The sequence below is a fragment of the Pseudopodoces humilis genome, chromosome 10 (assembly GCF_049639895.1).
Source record: "Pseudopodoces humilis isolate 2021_Gansu_Grassland_sample_001 chromosome 10, ASM4963989v1, whole genome shotgun sequence".
Taxonomy (NCBI): domain Eukaryota; kingdom Metazoa; phylum Chordata; class Aves; order Passeriformes; family Paridae; genus Pseudopodoces; species Pseudopodoces humilis.
The window spans coordinates 25,882,493-25,906,504 of NC_142209.1; the positions used below are offsets into that span (position 1 = coordinate 25,882,493).

General features: G+C 38.8%; 2 protein-coding genes across 9 annotated transcripts in view; both read right to left on the bottom strand.

The window, feature by feature from the left end:
* The window catches only part of TTC39A (tetratricopeptide repeat domain 39A), a 43,157-nt gene extending 40,939 nt beyond the window's left edge, over positions 1-2,218 (bottom strand). Inside the window, exon 1 of one of the 3 annotated variants that reach the window (XM_088060593.1) lies at positions 2,077-2,218. In XM_088060593.1, the coding sequence (XP_087916719.1) occupies positions 2,077-2,111 (35 nt within the window). In that variant the 5' untranslated portion in view covers positions 2,112-2,218. Of the gene's footprint in view, positions 1-1,232; positions 1,352-1,379; positions 1,410-2,076 lie in introns of those variants that run through there. The other 2 variants (XM_088060595.1, XM_088060594.1) reach the window with 2 other exon arrangements.
* Positions 2,219-5,772: 3,554 nt separating this feature from the next.
* EPS15 (epidermal growth factor receptor pathway substrate 15) overlaps positions 5,773-24,012 on the bottom strand; it is a 65,517-nt gene continuing 47,277 nt past the window's right edge. For 4 of the 6 annotated variants that reach the window (XM_014250651.2, XM_014250649.2, XM_014250650.2 and 1 more), the window contains 12 exons: positions 22,055-22,216; positions 21,250-21,447; positions 19,204-19,395; positions 18,583-18,657; positions 18,153-18,243; positions 16,843-16,878; positions 15,876-16,012; positions 14,474-14,543; positions 13,144-13,220; positions 12,479-12,641; positions 9,586-9,764; positions 5,773-7,676 (listed from right to left, as the gene is read on the bottom strand). In XM_014250651.2, coding sequence (XP_014106126.2) covers positions 7,530-7,676; positions 9,586-9,764; positions 12,479-12,641; positions 13,144-13,220; positions 14,474-14,543; positions 15,876-16,012; positions 16,843-16,878; positions 18,153-18,243; positions 18,583-18,657; positions 19,204-19,395; positions 21,250-21,447; positions 22,055-22,216 — 1,527 coding nt within the window. In that variant the 3' untranslated portion in view covers positions 5,773-7,529. Of the gene's footprint in view, positions 7,677-7,899; positions 9,013-9,585; positions 9,765-12,478; positions 12,642-13,143; positions 13,221-14,473; positions 14,544-15,875; positions 16,013-16,842; positions 16,879-18,152; positions 18,244-18,582; positions 18,658-19,203; positions 19,396-21,249; positions 21,448-22,054; positions 22,217-24,012 lie in introns of those variants that run through there. The other 2 variants (XM_088060700.1, XM_014250653.2) reach the window with 2 other exon arrangements.

Below are 24,012 nucleotides of genomic sequence, written 5' to 3' on the forward strand. Positions count from 1 at the left end.
CTCAATCTATTCCCAAAACATACATGATACCTAAAGAAACCACAAATTCAAATCTGTGGAAACACTCTCTGGAAGCCTCATTTGGGTTTTAAAGGAGTGATTTAAGTAAAATATGAACAACAACAGGAAATAGTAATCTTTTCCCACAAACTAGCTAAAATCCTGACATACGCTTTTCAACACTTTGTAGCACAGTACTGGAAACATCTGAATCCCTTTAGATCCCAGTGCAGTGTCACCCTGAGATGGGAGAGCTGGTTCCAGCAGATGGAGCTCCAGAAAGGCAATGAAGAGCCAGCACCAAGTGCTCCAGCAGCTTCAGTAACACAGATCTTTGGGACAAGCTGCCCAACCTGGCAAAATTCACCCAGCTCCTTCTTGCTTCTAAACATTTTCACACACACTGTTACCCACATTCAGAACTTCCTGAAGAACAATATAACTGCAGTCCCCCAGCCTGCTGCTATTGTCAGTACAAACACAGCACCTGGAGGTCATTTAATGATATAATTTAACAACATTATTACAAACACACAGCCCACCTTTCCAGCCTGGAGTTTAAAAATATTTTTAAAGTTGCTGAGCCATCTTTTAAAGAATTATCAAGACAGAAAATGGCACAGAATCATAGAATGGTCATGGCTGGAAAGGACCTTGTTATCTCATTCTGAACCCATGCTGTGGGCAGACACACCTTCCTGTACGCAAAGTTCTTCAGAACCCCATCCAACCCAGTTCTTCCAGGTAGGGGTTATATATATGAATACTAATAGGTCATTTTTGATCATTAGCAAGTCTAGCACTCTGGATTTTTAAATCCCACAGGGCTTTGATGCTTAAAATGCCACTAGAACACCTCCTTTGGTCTCTAAAATAACTCTAACATTAATATCAATGCTGCCAAAAACCAGCACTATTGTACGTCTTATATAATCTAGAGTTCAGGAAATGCTTTTTTTCCATCATTTCTTCAGCAGAAACAAAGTCTCAGGTAAATATTTGCTTCTTTTCAACTTTAAGATAAAGGGGAAGTGTGCAGCCAGAGAAAGAGAGAGCACACCACTGCTCCAAACACTCTATGAAGAACCATGAATAGAGCCATTGCCACTCTTCTAAGCAACAGTTTGCTGACCTCTCCAACAACTCCACTCTCAAAAGCTTCTACTCCTGCATAGATTATAAAGCAGATTATTATAAATGTCTTGTGTCAAATACAGAGCCCACAAGCCAACCTTTAATGCAGCCACGTCTAAAATTTAACACGCCGTCATCATGGAGGAAGAATGCTATTTGCAGACTGATTCAGCTTTTAAAGAAACAATTCTCTCACACACACGCAATGGAAGTTTATGTATTTTAGGGGCAGTGGGAGTACACACCTGGAATGGGGAAAGTTATCCACCTGCAGCTCGTTCTTGAGGGTGAGCAAGAAGGTATTGAGTTACAGAGTAATGAAACGTCAGCGTTTCACTGTCAAGGTGTGTTGCAAGCTGTACAAACAGGAGCTCAAGCAAAAGGACCTGGTCTTCCACGCTCTTCAGCAACCCTTTGAAGCCCAAAAGCAATTTGCATACAACTACTGAAGGGCTGCTGCGCAGGTATGTAATTAGCCCAAGCTAATGCTCTTGTCTAAGAAAAAAGAAAACCCCCTCAAAGTGCAAGAACCAGTTTGTGCCCGCGCAGAGGCTGCGCTGGGGTGGCTCAGCCGGCAGAGATGGGCACAGCCCCAGCCCACAGCTGGGTCAGGCCGGTGGCCAGAGCGGTCCGCAGGGTGGCCCGGTCCCGGTCTGGGCGGTCCCGGCCTGGGCAGCCCCTGCCCACGGGCCGCAGGCGGCTCCGGCCCCAGCCCCGGGGGCCGAGCCGCCCTCGGCGGCTGCAGCACCCCGCGGGCGGCGAGCCCCGAGCCCCCCCCCCCCCACCCCGTCCCGCGGCCGGACCCTCCGCTCCGGCCGGCGCCGCCACGGCCGCTCCCGGCCCCTCCTCCCACCCGGAACGGAGCATCCCCAGAGCCCGGCGGGGGCGGGGCTGCCCCCGGCGACCCCCGGCCCGGCCCCCCGGCCCGCCCCAGCCGCGTACCGGGCGCCGGCGCTGCCGGCCGGGCGGGCGTCCATGGAGGCGTCGCGACGGGCAGGGCTGAGGGGAGGGCGGCGAGCAGGGCTGAGGGCAGCGCGGGAGGGCGACGGGCAGGGCTGGCGCTGCTGCTGCTGCTCCCCGGCGGCCGCCGCAGCCGCCTCGCATGGTGTGTGCGGAGCGGCGGCAGCCGGAGCCTCGGCGCATGTTCGGGCAGGGCCGGGCCGGGCCGGGCCGAGGGGCCGCCCCCGCAGGTGAGCGGCTGCGGCAACGCCCGCCCTCCGCCGGCGGAGGGGGTGGGAATGGAATGGGATAGGATGGGATGAGATGGAAGGGGATGGGATGATGCCCCGGGGTTTCTGTCCCACCCAGCGCTAGGGCGGGACCCGGGCGTGTCGCTCCGCACCGGCGCGAAACGCTCCGGGAACCGCTGAGAGGAGCGCGGGCATCGCTTCTGTGTGCTGGAATTAGAGTCACTAATTACTCTCCAGAAAAAACATGAGGAAAGCACAATTCGTACTTCGCCAAGTTTTCAATTAGCTGCACTCTGCACCTGCTGCCAAGGCAGGGCTTGCCAGGGTGCAGCCGTCTACCCCCAGCACAGGGGTCAGCGAGTTGTACCACAGGAGTAACACCCCACAGGGCTCACACCTCAGAGGGACCAGGTTATGACCAAATCACATAAATAAATAATTAGATCTAAATAAAGAAATTCTTTAATTTGTTCATTTACATAAAATTCACAAACAAAATAAATATTTTAAATTTTAACTTGTCTCTTCCATTAGAGAAAACCAAACCCATTGAAACTGCAAACAGAAAATGCAAGACTGAAAAAAAAAAAAATCATTATTTTGGCTATTATCTGTACTATAATCATAACAATCACGCAGCTACAGGGTTACGGGGATAACAGCTCAGAAGAGATTAACAAAAGAAAGGAGCCTGTGGAAGGAAATGCACAAGGCAAAGGAAGGCAAAGGTATACGTGGCCAAGGGAGTGGCAGGACAAACAGAAGGACTGGGTTGACATAAAGAAACAATGGGCACATTAACGGGAACAGTGGGTGTATAAGGTTAAAAAAAGAAAGAATTTATTAGCTGCACACCGACAATGTGGCTCGTGATGTGAGGAACAAGGGGTGGGTGGCAGGACGGGCTCACGCTCCAGTGCTCGCGGAGCAGCTGCTCCCAGGGAAGAGCCAGACATTCAGTGATTGAAGGATGATTCCCTCTTCTGACACCAGCCAAGAAGTCATGATTGTCTCCACTAAATCAAACATTTTAGCTCAGTGAGGGATAGCATGAGGAGTTGTGACAAGCACCTTCCCAGAGCTATTTTGGTACAAATGCAAGCTCATGTTTTCCAGCATAAAATACCTGTTTACACACATTCCATTTTCTGAATTGTGAGGCTCATACATTCCAGCTCACAGCATTCACAATGAAGCCAATTTCCTGTGTAGTTCTGCACTTCAGCCCATTGTCAGTAGCCAGTTATAGCTAACTTAAAGAACATTTTTATTAATAATCACCCCAGAATATACTCCAAATTGCTTTTTACAACTTTTAGAATTATATGTTGTAGAGACAAAGTTGAAAAAGCTAAAAAAAGGACAAATTTGCTCCTCTGAGCATAGTATTGTATGTTAGAGAACAGTTATGGTTTTAGTATCTGACAGTAAAATAAAATATTTTTAGTTAAATGGATAGCATATTAAGGAAAATTATAGAATTTAAATATATGAGTTTAATACTCAACAAGTACTTTACCTGTAGTTTTCAGGATTCAGGATCAACTGAGTTATTTATTCAGTAGAAGTTATTACTGAATGGGTGCCCAAAATGAGATTCACACTTCAAAATCCTCAGAACTGTTCAAGACCCAAGGACCCTAATTCTAAAAATAAGGAGGTATTAACAGACCTTCAGTAAGTATTAAAAAAATCCTACAAAGATTTTACCTAAAAACCCACTGAGTCTTTTAGAATTACTTTTTTTTTGTATAAGTGACCACACCTGTTCATGTAGGACCTCAAGAGAGACTGCATTCTATGGAAAAAAAATCCTTAGGACCTTCTGGCTTTGAATACAAACATTTCAATGCTACATAGTCTCCACAGGATAAACAATTAGTCAGGCCACACAGGAAAATCAGTTTGTGTATGATCAGATGAGTATGGCATGTGTAAACCTGAGACAGCTGACAATCTGCAGACAGTGTTACAGGATCTCTTGCTGGAATAGACCTCTGAAGCCAAAAGTAAGAATTTCTCCCTGTATTACCAACAAACTAAATCCTCAAGTATCTTGTTTAAAACAACACTTGTGTTAAATTCTTAATTTATTTCCAGATATTTGTATAGTCCTGTATAGGACTGCAACTGGCTGCTTATACCAACAGAGAAAACACCTCATAACATCACTCCTATCTACAGGATAATAAAGTAAAATGGGATAAAATTCCTTTTACCCTGCACAAGGTTGTCTTTCCAGATTAGAGCAGTTATGTAATAACTATGAGACCTGTTATCACTTACAGAACAGGAAAAGGCTTAGCATTAAGTGGTTTGTCCATACTCACTTATTAAATCAGCAAAAGATAACTAGAAACAACATCCTGACCTCTTGAACACACATCCAAACAATGCAGCATTTTCCCCCTCTATCAGCAGATCACCTGCTCTAAAAACTAACGCTCTTTGTTTTCAGTAAAAATAAAAGTTGCAGGCAGCTCCAGATGTCTCCATTTTAGCATCACAGGAATTCTGAAATATTCTGAGCAAGGAATGGGAACGCAGCTGGTGTTATTTATGTGTTTTACTATTCATGGTTCTTTAAAGAGCTTGTGGATGAAAATTACTTCTGTTTCAGGATATTACTGACTGATAGCTTGTCAGCTGATGAATTACAAGTTCCTTCCCACGTTTTCTGGAATAACATTATGCTGTCTTCCCTCCCTTTCTCTTTACTTCTGTGCCTTTCCTAATTTAAGCCTTAGAGGTCCCTGCAAACACAACTCTGCAGAGAATTCAAGAGTTCAGTAACACTCATATGGGCAACTAAATTCCACTCTACCTTCCACAAAAGATCAAAAAAGATTTTTCATTAGGGAAAATCACTGTCCTCTTCCTTCTTGTAAGAAAATATGGATGCATCTGAAAGCTAGTCTTCATTTTCACTCTAGTTAACAAAGGAATTAAATTCAAGAGCATTCACTGACATGATACAGAATTCCATAACAAGAAAACATAGGACTTTAGCTGCCAATATTTTGAACAAATACTTTACTTTCCTAATCTTACCCTCCATTATCTAAATCCAGTATCATCTAAATTACCATTCTGTCAGTTCTGCAAAAACAAAAACATGAGGTTGCACATCAATGCACACAATGCCTTTGAAGATTCAGGCTAAAGCACAACTAAAACACTCCAATACTGAAGTCATAGATTTGCTAAATATTCAAATTCTGAAACAGCCAATTTAAACTTAAGTATGTAAATGAAACTGCTGAAAAGTTACTGGGGAAATAACACAAGGCAACACAATTCTGCCACTGGATTCTATTTCTGTGAAGGTGAGCCATGGCAGGTATGTCAGGTGGCAAAGGCCACAGACCAGTTGGGACACCTCACACTGCATTACATTCACACAATGCTTTACATCTCACAGGACCCTCTTGAAAAAACAGGCAAACAGTTCACATTTATGTACTTAAACTTTATTTCTTCATAATTACAGGCTATTGTTAGAATTTTTAAACAAAAGGGAAGTCTATAAATAGAGGCTAATCCCACCTGAACAAGTTGTTTAAAAAAAACAAACAAACAAACAGTTAAAACTTCATAAAGTAATGCCTTTTAGCTCACAGCAGTGGTTTGTTGGTAGTCTGAGTAAAAGTCCTATAGTCAGAGTCAGTAACATGAAATGTAACATCAAATGACTCAAAACTTTAAATTCCATAAAGGAAAGCAGGAATATATATATAATATATACATATAATATTGTGTTGGTCCACTGAGTATACATTTTTAACAAAAGATAAGACACTATGTAATCCAGTTAAGCATATGATTTGTAAGATTAGTGTACGCTCATTACAAAGATGTATAAGTTATAATTATTTAATACTTGCAAAATATTAAGTTACTTTTCTTTTGAGCAGGTGTTTAAATGCTCATCTCCCAGTGCAAAAGAAAACCATCCCAGTCAGCTTACTAATTTTTTCCTGAAAAATTGAAAACCTTCAAACTCATGCAACAGCAGCATTGACAGATAATGGGAAGAGCTTAAACGTACTGAAGCATGGCTGAGTTCTCCCCCTTTGCCCCAGTGCAGTGTATTGAAACACTTCAATTTCCTCAAAAGAAATACCACAGGTTAAAAGTGCAAGAAAAAAACCCTTCTAGATGTTTATGCTGCTGCCATCCATTTTTCTTAGATAGGGCAAAAGATTATTCTTTTTGGAATTATTTTAATGAAACTGATTTTCCAAATAGAATTCACTCAAAATGAACAATAAGTTATTTTCATTAAGTTATTTTCATTAACATTCTATCAATCCTACTCTGACTCAGTGACCATTCAGAAATCATTCAGTTTAAGGTGCAACTATCAGTTGGCATTCAATAAATTACATATACAGAAAACAACTGTGGTTAAAAAAAAAATAGAAATCAGACTACCTGTTTTTTCTTTCTATTCTCAATCCTATTTCAAATGGAACTCATTAACTTGCCAGTTCAGCTGCATATTTCACAGGCAAAAGTGGCTCAAATAGCAGTGGGGTCTCACAATTTGACAGTCACCTTAGCCAACAGCAAATGCACATGAATGTTCAGCTTAATTGCTTTATAAAACAAAATAACAGGTCTGTCTTAAAACCTATGATCATGCAGGAAAATCAATAAAGGTTTCAGAAAGACATACTCTTTCTGACGGAGACTCCATGAAGAACATGTTAAATTCAACATAAAATCTTCAGCGAGGAGAAAAAGAATCTATATGCATACATATAAAATAAAGCACTCCACAACTCTGGCATTACTAAAACCCGTTCAGAAGGATAAAAGATTTCCAGTGACTAACTGCTTGATGGGAGACAGTCAGCCATGACAGAAGAATTGCTGTGTTCACTTTATGCTCAATTACCAACTGCTGATAGATTACAGTCAAACCCCAATCTCTGTATCTGCATTTTAAACTGATTTGCTTTCAGCTGGGAAAAGTACTTTGCTCTCCTGAAAACTTGAGAGAAATTGACTGCTAAACTTAACAATTATTCAAACAATAACCAAAAGGGTTGAATTTAGCAGAAACATTCACATCACTTTCAGAAATTTAAAACCTTTTATAGTTTCTTGTATATATGCATTTTCTGATTAACATTTAAATAGGTTAGGTACTCAGGAAAAGGGACAAAACAGTTTACGTCAGATAAAATCTTATTCTAAACTTCATGCTTCTGATATTTCAGATTTACTGAGTGCAATAGCCAGTTCCAAGTCTTCTTGCTCTTGCTGTTTTAGTCTTGCCAATCTTTCTTTTTCTTCTCTCTCACTTTCTCTCTTAGCCCATTCAATCATGTCTTCCTCAGTAGAATACTGCATGTTTAAATGACAAAATAAAACAGATTAATAATACAGAATAATAATATAAAATTAATAATATTATTGTCCAAACACTCAGTTTAAGGAACAATTAGTTTTTCAATAATTGTACATATTCTAGTCTTCAAATATTACTTGTTTTGTAGTTGTAATAGACTAAATTGGCTTAGTCTAAGGTTCAACTACAAAGAAGCACACCGAAGCCATCAAATTGATGTATTTTAATGAAATATGCCATGTTTCAAATTTCAGTATTAAGTATATTCAAATAAGTATATTCAGTATGTTCAAAAACATTACTGAGCAGAAAGTGCTATAATTTAAATACAGTTTTATTTTGGATAAACACCAGTCTATGTGAGAAAAACTTTGAATAAATCAGGAGAACATTTTGCAAAGCACACTCCCATTCACACTGTAGGCCATCCTGATTTATCCTGCTTTCATTAGGGATAACTTTTCCAGGTGAAAATGACTGCAAAAATTTAGCTGTAGACTGACTGTTCCTGAATGTGTAGATGAAAAATATTGCTGCCAAGAATCAAATATAGTAAGGGTAACTGCAGGGTTAGAAGGCTGGCAGTAATACAGAAAAAGGTCAGCATGATATGAGAGGGGAAAGAAAAAGAACAGATTATTTCCATGTAGATTGATGAGAACTGATTGTGAACTAAATACCTCTGGTACAATGATTATAAATCAAAGACAGCTAAGGGTATTATCTTAAATAAAATACAAAAGGTTATGCTAAAGTTTCTTCCTAACAAACATGCAGAAAAATTAAGAGGTAAGTGAAGCTCCTGTCCTCATGGATGTCTCAGCATTAACTGGAAGGGCAAGAGACTCCAGGTCTCTGCTTTGAGCTGCTTCTTTGGGAAATAAAAGCAGAAACATCTAAATTGAATCCACAGTGCACTCAGTATTTTCAGTAATTGCAGCTGGAAAAGAATACAATTTCCTTCATGAAGATAATAAACATTTTTGCCACTCCTCCAAACCGGCTTCTCGGTCCCCCTAACTACTACCATGGATGGATAATCACATTTTAGAAGTTACCATGCTCCAAGACACACCAATCAGTGCAGGTCTACTTTGAGAACCTGACAATCCTTAGTTTACTTCAATCAAGCATGTAGTTTATTAGGCCTGAACAGAAAAGGAGCACTATGGTCAAGATACTGTAAATGCAAACTGCATTTAACAGGTATCAGGCTTGAAAGTGAGGTGGTGCCTTTCAAAACTTCTATTTGCAAAAGCTCAAAAGAAAAAGAAAATATATAGGCATGCACAAACCTTTAGATTTGCTTCTACTGCTTGGACACCACGACTTCTATGAAATGAATTCTGGTTATAAAGAGACACTTACTATTTTACTTCACTGTGCCTAAGTCTGGAATTTACTAACCATTCAAAACTCGTCAAAATATTTCATTAACATACACTGTTATGAGGCTGTTTATCAGTTTTCAGTACATTAAAATTATGACCAAACCGTTCAGTGATAGTTAAATTGAAATAATATTTTGGTTTATTTTTAATTGTGTAGTTAACAGTGTGCTTGTTATAGATCTAAATTTATAAATTTATATCTGCTGCACACACTGATAAAATGGATAATCCCTAGAATACAGATATTTTTAAAATTCTCTCCTTTAAAAGCTAGGAGGCCTCCATGAAAAAAAGGCATAAAACCAATGCAATTTAAACATTAACTACAACATTCCGCAGCATTTTTTTTTAGGACAGCCTCAGCTGTAAACTAAATGTAAACATTGTTTTAACAGTGCAATATCCCTTTCGTACATGGGATATGTTTTAATAATTTAAATTGGACTGAAGACTTCAGTGTGAACATTTCAAAGCTGCCGTTATACTGAAACAAATGTAAAAAGTGTTTACTCACAGTACTGAAGTTTGCAAAATTGTTGGGGTCAGCCTCTTTACTGATGCTGGTGGGAGCAAATGGATCACAGAATAGATCTGCTTCTTGTTCTTTGGGAATGTCTGGGGTGGGGAAAGGCTGAAATGGATCGCTCGACTTAAAGGAATCTGAAGAGTCTATTTGATTGATAGGTCTTTTCCCTTAGATTAAAATGAATTTAAAATGAATTTAAGATAGCAAGTAATAACATGCCAAAACTAGTAAAAAAAAAAAAAAACATTCAAAAGCTACTTGGAATGCAACCTCTTCCCACAAACTAGTGGAGCTGTAGTTTCAGAGGAAGGGTTGCCAATTTGAAAAATGAGGTTACAGCCCACACTTTCTGAAAGGGTAATCAGGTAAAAAGGAACACATGTATGTTAATGAGTCAGGAATACCACTGTGTATTAATTAACTATTTTGGAAAGAGAATTTCTAACAGTTTTGAGCACCTATTCTGTTGGCACAGTATCGTTTTCTGGTTATCAACTGTCTTTGATCATTCCAGCAAGGCTCTTTTATTATTTCTTTGGATCAACTTAACACAATTTTATTCAGAGATCAGAAATCCATTACATTTATAAGTTTTCAAAACACCACGTCCTCTCCCTATGCTAAGACCAGGAATTTCTGCAGTTTAAAACAAGGAGTATGATAACAAGCAATCACAAGCTGAGCTGTTTTGCTAATTCTTGCCTAAGTAGCTGCAAATAAACCGAATCAGGGACAAACCCCCACTTATTTAGTTGGGTTTTTTTCAGCTAAACCCCAGTCAACTTTCAACACTGTTGAGGACATTAACCAAAGACTTCCAAGAACAGCTGAGCTCAATTTCATCCCACCACTTCCTCTGTATGTTACTGTTTACACAGGAGGTTTCAGGGCAATTTCTAGAATTCTACTACCACATTCTGCAAGTGGTTCCATAATTGCAGTGGTTGTATTTTAAAACTTACTTCTGTTTCCATTTCAGATTAAAACTACAGAATTGAACAAAGGTGCTTATTATTTCACATACCACTATTGAAAATTAGTCTAAAATTACTTCATAAGAGTAAAAGAGACTCTCATCTGGCAGTGATTTAAAGATTTGGAGAACATCCCCTGGGAAACATATGATTTACTTAGACACTTCCCAGGTAATCCTGCCATCTCTCTCACTGATGATGTTCTATCCATGTATCACTGATGATATTGTGCTGCTCCATCCCTGGAAGTGTTCAAGACCAGATTAGATGGGACCTGCTCTAGTGAAAGCTGTCCCTGCCTGTGGCAGGGAATGATCTTTAAGGTCCCTTTTAACCCAAAACATTCTGTGATTCTACAATTCTGTTACTTGTAAATAATGCCTGCCTGTTTCCTGAAAAATGTGGGAGAAGCAACTCCAAATGACAATCGGGGAATTTCATTTCTGCATGAGAAGGGTTAATAACTGTAAGAATATGAAATACACAATCACCAAATTTTCCCCAAAATCAAGAAATGGGGGTAGAGAGGCAACAGAATTCAGAGACAACAGCCCTTCCACACAGTTTCAGTAGAGAAAAGAATTAAAAGAAAGATTTTTGGGTACTTCTTTGAAAAAGCATTCCATTGTTTCAAATCAGACCAAGGAAGTCATTACAAATAATTACATTTAAGTACCTCAAGTTTTATTTCCATTAGGAAAATAATTAATTTGGAACGGTTATCAATATAACCACATTTTTAACTGTGCATATCAAAACCACACATTTTTTTCTAATCATCTGTTGCTAAGGATGCTGCTGTTCTACCCCTAGAAGCCTGCCTTCCAGAAGTGCACCATGTCACAGCCACTCCCATACAATCAAGTGAGAAATCCTTTTTATATTTAAATAAGGACCAACATCAAACATTCAAATTATCATCACTTGCCATGTCAGCTGTTTTACTGCTATTTACAAAGGAAATTTTTACTTGCAAGGCATTAACATGAACCAGATCTCACACCAACATTAGGAACTAAACAGCTGAGTTGAAACTTCATATGAGCACTCCTGTATCTACTGTGTTCCCCTTCTTTTGAGGAAAGGATGAATACTCGTTTAAGTTTCATGCCACAGTTTCTCAAAGCACCTTAAGACTCATCCATATAGTGCAACAGTGAAACAAATGACGCAGTAGAGTTTTTAAAGACAATGAAACAGAAGACAGAAATTTTTAAAGGAATACTAGAAATACATCCTATGTTTGCAAAAGTAAATTGAGAGAAATACACCTGATGTCTGCAAAAACAAATTGAGAGTGAGGAGTCTGTTGTAATATGGTCTTGTTGCAACCACAAGAAGATGTTGTTATGCATGATAATCATGGCCTTTTTTGATAAGCAGAGAGGACTGTGGAACATGCCAGAAACTCCTCTATCACTGAGGAGAGAAGAGCCCAGGGAACTTGGGTTTATTATTGTTACTGCTACAAACCTCTGGCAAGGCCACCTAGAAAAAGTTAACCTGAAAACCTAAGGCAGTTCTTTAGCCCTATTTAATTCATTTTGCATTAAACCTGTGTTTGCAATGTATAAAGCACACTAAATTCTCAGTTTAAGCATAATTTAGTTTAAGATTCACAGTATAGCACAATAGTAACCATTTAATTTGCAGCTATGCTGTGTTCTTGCACACATTTGTAACAAGTCTTTTTTCCTGTTTTCTAAATCCTTTGTCTCTTCAAATTCGGATCCCAAACACCATGCAAAACTTAACTCTGAAGAAATGACCAAGAGATCAGGAATGAACTTGTTTGACATCTTGCTCATTCATTTTAAATTCAGACCCTTTACCCTCCCCTCATAATTCCTGTCCCTCTGCCAACATGAAGCAGCTGATTGTTACCACATCTCAGTGTCAGCTCTTACCGGGCGGTGGTGGGCAGGGCCTGGTGGGAGTTCCTGTCTTAGGGGGCAGTGCAGGAGGAACATCCTCATTTTTAGCTGGTGGTTCCTCAAATAAGTTTTTAGTTATGGTGACACTGCTGACAGAGCCTGATGTGGAAGAGCTAAAGGGATCCTCATTGTTGGCCTTCAACAAAGAAAACAGCAACACACACATTTTCAGTGCAGTGTTACCAGACATTCTCTTCAATAACACAGTATTCAATCAGAACTGAAAGTTTACACTAAGACTCCAGAAAAGACTTCTGTTTGTTTTTACACATATCCACACACTCCAGAAGACTGAACAGGAAGAAAAATCAGGAATGGCTACTGTGCACAGCACTATAAAGTTGAAAGCAGTTAAAGATGCAAAAGTTAATACTTTTGCTGCTAAACTCAGCAAATTTAAAAATAAATAAACAAATTGCAGTATCACTGAAAATAGAGAGAAAATACTTATCAGGCTGAAAAAATGACATAGCATTATTCACAGAATTGCAGGATAATTTTCTATCAAGAACTCTTTTTCAAGCAAGTCAGCCATTACGAATGTTTAGTTGTGGCAAAACTGTAATGAAACTGAGTAAGCTTTGTCTTGTCACAGCAGTTTCATGCATTTTCTGTGAGTAGCAGCAGTTCCATATTACCTTCGAAAGAGTGCTGAAGTCAGCAAAGCCACCTTCAAAGGATTCACTTCCAAACAGGGAGGTAAAGGGATCTGCAGCTAAAAAAACACAAATCAGGCAAAGAATAAGATTAAAAGTTAAATATGAAGGACTGAAAAAAAAATTCCCACTATTATTACTAAATAGTAATAATATGCTGTCAATTCCCACTATTATTACTAAATAGCAACTATTACGTATTTTGCAACATAAACTAATTCAAGTGAAGTATTTCATGAGGTGAGCACTTGAAGTTATTACGTAGTTTTTTCAAAAACTCTAAGTGTCAACTTCCAATTAAGAATAATAAATCTCCTAAACACGAAGTATTTCAATAGAAATACTGGTATGTTTTCCTACATAAAAAAAAAGTTAAATTCCACTGAAAGTATCAAATAACCATACTACTGGAAATGTTCTAGTGAGATACGTGTATGTATACACACAGAGGTGTTTTTTTGTGTGCATACACCCATAAATATACATATACAGACATATTTATGGAGATATATATATATATATATATATATATATATGTATACATATATATATATGTACATGAACCAGAGCCCTTTTCTGACTGCAGACCCACTTGTGGAATCAAGCATCTGAACTTCATATCATCCCAGTCTAATTTAACAGTACCTCTTCACTCTCATCTGCCTAAAATACATGAAAACTACTAGTGTACTGTATAGCAGGAAGGGCCATACTCACTTCTGCATCTCTAAAAAGCACCATTTTTTCCCTACAATTAAAATGAACAGGTTTACAATACAAAATCTCACATGGATTCCTGTTTTGTATTAGCACTTGTCAGTGCAGTTTAGGAAAATAAGCCCAAGCCTTTAGCCTTCCCTAAAAAATCTTGAACTTCTTTGCACAGAAGCAAACTCGAGCAGTAAAAAATCTCGATGGAGAAGTTATTCTATTCCACATCTACTCTTGTGGTGCACAGCTATCCTGATGTTATTTAGAAAGTAACATGAAATCTCTGAAAACAACAGTAATGGGAAGCAGTACAAAATATCAAAATAATCAAAACACTTAGATCAGGATACTGTACCAGTTTTAGCAAAGCAGTTTTTGTAGAACCAGTTTTCAGTGATACACACTACAGACAGTGTCAATTTTGGTTTATGAAATTCTACCCTGAAAACAGGCACCTTATGTCATACTTTATAGGAAAATTCAGAAAACATGAGAAATCCCTGTAACACTCTGTTGCAAATTCAGTTAAAAGACTAGAAACAGAAGCAAGTAAAAGCAAAAATAAAACCCAAGAAGCTTGATATGTACAGTCTACTTTTACCTAGATCATTTGATGTAGTAACAGTGGTTCCACCAGGAGCAAAAGGATCATTCTTCTTTGATATCTCTGTCTAAAATAAAAAATTCCTTTGGAGGGAAATTTGTTTTTCAGCTTAAAAGATTCTTCAATCTAATAATACAGTCACCATTTATTTTAGTTTAGAAGTTTTAAGATAACACATTCTGGAAATAGCTTTTATCAGCATCAGTAAACAAGTCTGTTAATAGAAACTCTTCCTCTCTCTTTTGATTAATACTTTGAAAGGATGGAAAAAAGGTACAATATGTGCAATATACTTGGTAACAGCTAATGCAACAGTCAAAAATAGCTACCACTCATTTTGGCCTCAGATTTCTACAACCAGAGCCCATCTTCATGAAGATCTAAGATTTCAACACTCCAGAGATGAGTGGTAAAGCATTTAGGATGAATGCATAACTTTAGTCCTGAAGTACAGATCTCAAGAATCCACTGCTAATCCCACACCACAGCTCTGACCTCCCTTTGGACTATAATAAGACCAAATATTGGTTACATTAGAACATCAAGAGTTTGAAATGGATAGTGTACCAAGTATTACAGATTGTAGAAATCTAATTTTTAAGGTTGGAGGTGTAGGCTGTGGTGTATAACATGACCTTGAGATCTGCACAATGTGCACACCATGGGGAAGGGCAGGACCACCACTGTCAGGGGCAGTCATTTCTCACTCTTGGCTGCTGTGGGTGTGCCTCAGGCACACTCTACAGCCACTTAACTTCCTTCTTAATCCACATGTATCTGAGTTTTATATATGTCTATGGAGATTTTATGCATACACAAAGCTGGAAGTGAGGCATGACCAGAAACAGCACTGAAAAGGAAAGGGGATGGCAAAAGAATGGAGACAAAGTTAATGGCATGAAGAATTTCAGCTGCTTAAATTGCTTATCTATCAGCTTTAAATATTACATATTCAGCAAGTTCTAGCCTGCACCAGAGAGAGTTTTATGCCCAACTCTATCTTATTAAAGGCTCAAGACTACTCAGTAACTGCTCATTTATAATGCAAGCTAAAAGTCAGACTGAAGTACACTTGAAAGAGGTACATTCAGAAGGCAACTCCACATTATGAGAGACATTTGCTGATTCTTATTAAAAACAATCAAACCACACTAAGACCTAAACATTGTGAAGATCCACAATGAAATACTTTAAAAATGTTTTTATTTTTACTTCTATTTCATCTGTGACTATTTCTAGAAAATAGGACACAAAAAGACAAGACAGAACTGGGGGATCAGAGGTAACCTTTATATGATTTCTGAATACCAATTTTTTAAAGCATGTCTAAAGGTACAAAATAGGTTATTTTGTCCAAATCACATAGAGAAAGCAGTAAAAGGTGTGACACCAAACTTACTGTGGTATTACTACTGTTGTCTGCAGAACTAAATGGATCAGTGAGAGCAGTCACAAAAGGGTCGGTGGAGGATTGTTTGAAGAAAGAGTCAGCTGCAAAAGGGTCTGAGCCTTTGAAGGGATCACCACCAAAGGGATCTAAAAAGTAAACATCTCCCTTATATTTCTCCTTGCTTTACTTAGCTGATATCCTAAAAACTAAACAATGAATCGCTTTTTCATACTGCTACAAAGTGACACATTTAAGACCAAGGACCTTTGAAGTATGAAATTCACCTGTGAATAATTTGTATTCTGCGATTCAAAATATCAGACAAGCCAACATTTTCTGCACATCATGAAAACAGCAGTTCCAGAACCATCTCAGCATATAGGTTCTTTAACCAAGTCCCCAAAAATTAAGCATTTTACAGAACCTAATGTTTCTAAGATCTCTCCTTCCCGCCTCTCCTGCACTCCCCAAGCCAAACTGATGCTTCTTATTGGCACTTGGTGCTCAACCCTATTTTACTATTGCTTTCCCACTGGTTATCTGGCATTTTTGCCACAAAACCACTCGAGACCAAGCAAACAAATCAATGGCATTGCCTATACAGTCCACCTAAACAGAGACTTCCCACCTTTTCAATACTTGATTCTAAAGGAAGTTGGTATGTTAAGAGCCTTTAAAAGAGCACAGTCCTACTACTTTGCAAATAAACCAGGCAGCAAGTGTTTGGGGCCTTCTGTTCATAACCTTCACGTCTTTAAATCCCAGCTAAGGAACTTCCAACAAGAGCAAAACTCACTGGCAATGGACTTCTCTGAAAAGCTTTAATGCAAGTGGCCAGGTGCTAATGTCACATACATCCTATCACGACTTTTTGTGGCATTTCCACCTACTTTTTTCCTCTGAAAATGCTGACAATTTTCCCCACTAATAAACATTTAGAAAAACAAACACATTACTGTGTTAGAAAGTTACTTACCAATTTTCCCAAAAGGGTCATCTTTGAAGGGATCATCTGCTCAAAAGAAAAGCAAATATTCATTAATCAGCTTATTACCATCACGAAACACACAAAAAGCAGCCATCTCCAAGCTGCATTTCCGTTGGCTGTTGTCCACAAACACCCACACTATGCAGTATTACTACTGCAGTAATCCAGGCCAGCTACTGAGATGAGTCCCAGTTTTGCTTAATTGTCACAGACATTGTGGATGGTAGCTCCTAAGTGCTCACTTCAGTACTGGATGCATGATCCCAACTCATTTCTACTTTTTCACGTACATCTGAGAGAGAGAATATCTTTCTCTTAGCTGTGGGTATCTACCCCTGAATATACTGAGTGTGCAAAGTCCAAAAGTTTGGTTCTTAACAAACAGACCTTTCTCTTCTGAAAGAAAGGCATTGTCATGTGCTGCAAAACCACTTCAATATAAACAAAAATTAAACAGTATCTACAGAAACATTCAAGCTGTTTTAAATTAGTTTAATTTATTCATTAAAAGTATTCAATCTGCACTGACATTCTTTCAGAAGCCAAGTGATCTGAAACAAATTTATCTTACTTTCCTTTCAAAGCAATACAAGCGAAATTGATCAGACCATGTTGATACAAAAGCATGTAAAATCATATTTATGTGGCTGAAAACATCTGCTTCAGCAGTTAATTCAAATTAATGCTCCTTCCCCAATTGGTTCCATATAGGCAGATCATCCCTCCCATAAAAAATAAGAGCAGAGCAACATCATTCGTCAATGGCAAGTTCTTAAAATAAAGCCCAGCACTTCCACAAGACTAACAGATGGTGCAGTTCCACATTACCTTGTTCTGAGAGCCAAACTCACCAGAAGTAGGCCACAGCCATTCATTTTGAGCCACCCACAGCCTCCCCACTGCACAGCCCAGAGAACCCTCCACTGACCTGTTTGTGGATCAGGGCTGTCAATCAGATTAGTGACAACACGCATATCAAAAGCCTGCCCACACCTTTACAGCCAAAATGCCACCAGGGCACAGGCAAGGAGGGGATGGGGATGAGAAGTCCTCAGGAAGAGCAGTGAGGGAAAGGAGCAACTTTCAGAGCTTGTTAGGAAGTCCAAGGAAGGAGAAACACCCTGAAACTCTCATTTCTAACACTTCTATTTCTGTAACACTATTGGCTCCATGCTCCTGTCACTCACACATTTTCAGATTTATTCTATAAAGAGCAGTCTCAAGGTGAAGATGAGTCTGATGCATTTACACAAGGCCTGTTTCTCTAAATCTGCACATAGAGAGAAATGTTTACTTACTGCCAACAAAAGGGTCAGACTGGAAGAACTCTAAGCTGGCTTCAGAAACTAGATCAGGCAACGGATGAGATTCAGCATCAAATGGATCTTCCTGGGCAATGCAGATGGAGAGAAACGTATTAAATTTTTAAGACTTGCAAGGATGGAAAACACTTATGTCATCTCCTGTTACCATTCAGTGGTTTCTTAAAGCTTGAAGCAAAGAGACAGCTGGAATTCTATATAATTCATCAATGGAGATACAAAATACTTTTCAACAACCTGCCTGCTACACGAGATGAAATGTTTTCAAGACATCACACTAAATAAAACCAGTAGGAAGTGACAATTATTCCTCTATTGTTGTATGACCATCATGCAAGCCTGAAACAGTTTAACCGGGGTTTTTTTAAACCTACTTTTTTCCTCCCCCAAACCTGAACAAACTCACTTTTTTGGTAACAGATGCAGCTGGGGTCTCTTTCTCTTCTCCAACAGAGACTGCTGTTTCAGAACTATTCCTTATCTGTACAAGGATAAAAGCAATTCAACACAAATAAGTAAATACAAGACTGCACAATAAAATTTTAAGTTTTAAATATAATCACAGAATATACTAAAGCATACTTCAAGAGGTACATACTTTAGTGTTCCATAAACCCTGTAAAAGTTTTAAAAAAAATAAATCAATCATGAATCTACTGAGACATAAGGAGGAACATTTAAAGCAAGACAGTTTTAGATTTTCTGTACTTTTCCTTATTCTGCTCTCATTGCACCAAATGGAGACAGCTGCTCTCCTTTAGTGTTAATTCTGCTATTCAATTTATGGTATTTTGCTTTGGAAATAAGTATAGAAAAAAATGTTACTGCTACTTCCCAGGCAAGCTAAAATTACCTCCTTTTCTGCTTATGAACTTTGAGGTATGTGGAAACACAGTCCCTCAGAAAAACACCCTGAAATTTCAGTTGTTCAAGTGTTTAAAAACATAATCAATCTTGGTACATTCTTAACTTATTCCAACTTCACAGCTGCAATGCATCGTGATCAAGCAGGCAAAACATTACTCACTGGAGACACACTGTTTGTTTGTTCCTCTTCTGCTATACTTTCCCTCTCAGCATTCTCATTTAGGTTTGCAGTTTCACTGCTGCTGTTGCTAAGACTAAAATGATCCACAGTTCCATTAACAAGTGTACTATGAGAGTGCCAATTAAATTGGTTATTTTCCAGTTCTTTCAGCTCAAGAAGCTTTGTCTGCACCTGTAAATAGAAATAAATGTATTAGCATCAGTATGGCAGCACATGGAAGCCAGTAAATGGCAATCCCCTCCTAAATATAAGGTGGGTGATATATGTCTAAAAATCTTATTTTCAAAAGCAAATATAGTAAAAACCTGTTCTGTCAATCAAAGGGTGAAATTTGTGAGATAAGCAGAAATCTTATTTAGCAGAAGTGGAGAGAGGTTGAAGGACACACCTTTTGCCAAGGAAGAAGACTGCGTCAGTGGCAACACCAAGACTTGCTGCTATTCAAACTCATCGGAAAAGTTGCAAAGGTTTCAGGGTTCTTTTGTTTGTTTATTTTTGCTGGGGAGTTTTGGTTAGGCTTTTTTTTCCTTATTTTTCTTTTGGATTGGGGATTGTGTGTGTGTGGTTTGGGTTTTTTTCCTAGATTGTGTATTTGCAATTTCCTTAAACTCGAAATTAAAAAGGCTGCTTTATCAGAATTCTCATCTTCCAAGAAGGAACAGTACGATTTAATTATCATCTCCCACATGACTTCTGAAGTCTACAAATGCCAAGTATATCTTTCTAAGCAGACACTTACATTCATATGTTATTAGTTCAGCAATATGCTTCATGCAGTGCCTTACGGCAAACATTTACAACCAACCTGCCAGTTATGAAGGAATTACTGGATCCGGCAGGTTATGCAAAAGAATAAACCTAGTCCAGATATTCAGGTGCCTAAATCCCACTGAACTCTGCTACGTCAGTTACCTAATAGAGTTATTGGGATGTCAGCAAAGACACCACCAGGTGTCTTTCAAGTTAACTGACCTCAGACCAGCCATTAGATAATCTTGCCTAAAGCACCACTACTGTTCCTTATTTAGGAGTCAAGAGCAATAAAATAAAATACTAGGTTATAAAACCTAGTTAAAAAAAAATGTCTGTAGTACAGTCAAGCATAACCACTTATATTATCAGTCTCAAGTCTGTTCATGGCAAGCACCTCTTGCCACATAAAAACACTGAAGTGGTACAACCTTCTCTCCACCTGTGATGAAATTATGAAAAAAATCTATTTGTTTACTTCTCAGTTTCTAAACTAAAAGCAATTATTTTAAAATTCTGAATGTTTTGAGACTTGTTAGCAAGTTACAGATGTGAATTGTGTGAAATGACCTGAAGTCAGCCATTTCTAGGATTCAAAGGTAGGCTTTGCCTTTTGTTTTCAACTTGGTATCAGCATGAGTGGCTAATACATAACACAGCTGGCAACAGGGAAGGAGAACCATGAGGAAATGGTGTGCAAGCTCATGCATCATCGAAGTAAGAACAAATCACTGATTACAGAGAGAAACTGAGAGTGTTCATGCAACAGCAGCCACTTCAAAGCATGGGGTTCTCTGCCTCTCAGTGTCTAATTCAACCCAATTTCTTCTTCCATCCACCTCCCTTTCCCCCTTCAACAATGTGTTAAGTAAATACTATCAGTAATTTTATACCATCTTCAAATCAATTAAAGAATAGTGATAGCATGCCCCAGACCACGGAAGATGAAAACTTAAATAACTACTGGACATACAGAATTTAAGTCTGCATTAGCCATTTTTCATCCATTATATTACAACAAATTATTTATGGAGTGAAGTAAATTAATCCATTTAATTAATAAACTTGGAGAAAGACCAGTAAGTAACTTAAGTGACTTAAGTCAGCCTCTAAAAATCCTAACAACTACTAGCACAGAACACATGTGTAAGTAACTAAAGACATGAACAAACAGTGAAGAAAAAAGGAAACAACGCCTTCCCCTTAAGGCAAACCACACTAAAGGTTGCCAACTCAAAATATTTTTGGGGGGGTGGGTCTTTCACACTGCCTTACTGAATTGATTTCCTGTTGTGAATCCTGCAGATGTTGCTGAAGAGGTCCCAGCTGTGCTTTCCCAGACTCTATGCATTGCTCAAGCTCTGCAGTTTCTTGCTGCAGGCGACTCAGCTCCTCTTGGGCTTTGGTCAGTTCATCTTCATACGCTGAAATCTTTGATTCCTGGCTTGTTATTTCAGCCTTCAGCATGGCAATCTAAAGCATGAACAATATTTCAAGTAAAAAAAAACTACTAAGACCCACACCCAAAAACCCAAACAACACATCCAAATACTATTATTTATGGGCAGAATAAAAGTAAAAAATCTCATAGGTATTGCAGAGATAATAGATCATACCCAAATGAACAGTTAATTCTCTCCTGGTCTCAATAAAAACAAAGTATTTTAGCTGTTCTTCTGACCAACACAGATATTTCTAGTATTGAAATGATAATTTCAGACCTTAAAGAAACACAATAGCCTTATGTTAGAAAAAAATTAAGTAAGATTATATTTTTTCAACCACTAAGAAATCAGTCCTAGTAATTAGTGGTTCTAACTACATTTATATTGTATCATAACTTTGATAACTGCTTTGTGTGCAAGTACATCTCAATATGTTTGTTGACACAGACACTAAATTAGGAACACTGAAGCAAGTGATGTATTTCCTATGCTCTGTTGGTCACAAAGCCTTGACACTCAGGCTATTTATTCATTAAAGCTTTTTTCTCCTGCCCCAACAACTGTAACTCTGCAAGGCTGAGTTCTTCAAGACAAGGCATTTACTCTTCCCAAGGGCATTGGCCACCAGACCTTACCAAATGGGCCTCCTCTGCACACTTCTGCCTGATGTCATTAAGCTGTTCTTCCAACTTGGCCTTCTGTTCATCAAGATCATTAAGGGTTTCCTGTGCTTCCTGTTTCTGAGCTTGCAGCTTTTGCAGATTACTGCTCTCCCGCTTTACTTCATCCTGAAGATCCTGAAATAAAACACATCAGCTCGACATTTGTTCCCTCTGTCCCCCTAACCACTAAATTCCACAGTACAAGCTGCAGTGCTGACCCAGATTTCAAAGTATCAACAAATTATCTACCAGAAGCCCGCATGGATATCAGACAAGCAAGTACTCTCAGATTTTAATTCAATGACATGAAAATAATCAGGTTGGTTGCTTTTGCTTTTCTTTAAAAAAACAAATCTCACTGAAGTATTGAGATCATACACCAACACACAGTTGAACTGTTTTCCTCACAGAGCATTCAGGTTTTCATTTTGAAGCTCTCTTTTTATTCAGGCTGCTGCAGTGTGTCTGTCCTGTGCTTTAGCGCTGTGTTTTACTGAGTTTCTCGTTAAGAACATGGACCTGGTGGAGTGAGTCCAGAGGAGTCTATGAAGATGGTCAGAGGGCAGGAATACCTCTGCTATCAAGCTGAGAGAGCTGGGGTTGTTCACCCTGGAAAAGTGAAGGCTCTAGGGAGATCTTAAAGCCCCTTCTACGGACTAAAAAGAGCTTGCAAGAAAGTTGGAAATGGAAGTTTTATCATGACATGGAATTACAGGACACAAGGGAGTGGCTTCACACTGACAGAGGGCAGATTTAGATGGGATATTAGTAAGAAATCCTTCGCTTTGAGGGTGGTGAGGCCACGGCACAGATTGCCCAGAGAAGATGTGACTGTCCCATCCCTGGAAGTGTCCAAGGCCAGGCTGAATGAGGCTTGGAGCAACCTGGGATAGTGGAAGGTGTCCCTGCCCATGGCAGGGGGCTGGAATGAGATGAGCTTTAAGGCCCCTTCCAACCCAAAGCAGTATGGGATTTTGTGATAATAGAAATCCTTTATTCTGCTCCTGCCCCCTTTAAAAACATATGGCCAAAAATAAGAACTGTTTTGGTGAAATGGTGAAAGACCATTAGCCCAAATGCTCTGCCTCCTAGGGCATTTCTGCCCCCAGTTTTGCAAAAATCAGCCAAAAACTTATGTTGTCTGTACCAGTACAGGTAAAAAACGCACATTTCATACACAACAGTATGGAATCTTTTGATTTATGAAAGAACAGCAAATATGTGTCTTGTGTCTTAAGTACATTAAGTAGCATCTTAAAATAATTAGCTCATTTTTGAGCAACAGGAATGGTTATACTTCAACAAGCTGCAGAGATATCACTGAAAAACATGTCAAGGAAAGAAATTAGGAAGAAGAAAGAATCATCAAAGTCAAGAGAAAGAGATATTACAGGGAGATCAAAAAGGATTAACATAAAAGGAAAAGTATTAGATAAAAAGAGAAGATTGCAGCCTGAGAAAAAGCAGCAATTTCAGGACGAATCATCAACAACAGTAAGAAATGAACAGAGAGCAAAAAAAATTAAGCAGGATAAAAAACAAGCAAACATGAAATTCTGATTAGATCATACATTAGTGTGCTGCTCTAAGCTACAGTCCTGCTCCCCTTTTCTAGGTGTGTTTTGTTTGGGTTCTTTTTGGTGAGGGAGACAGTTAATCCATGTGTTGTATGCTAACACCTCCACATAATGAGGACCAAAAGCCAGATAGGAATAGAAAGGCATATGGTGCAGCAGTCAGATGCTGGGGAATTAGGTAACCTCAAAGCAACTGGAGGGCTACGCAAAGATACATCACAGATGCTTCTACGTTAAAAATCAACCACTACTAAAAATCAAAAACTATGCAAAAATATCTCCCAAACCAAAACACAAAATGCCCCCCATAAAAACCCTCCAAATTGAATTTGAATTTCAGTAGAAGTATATGTC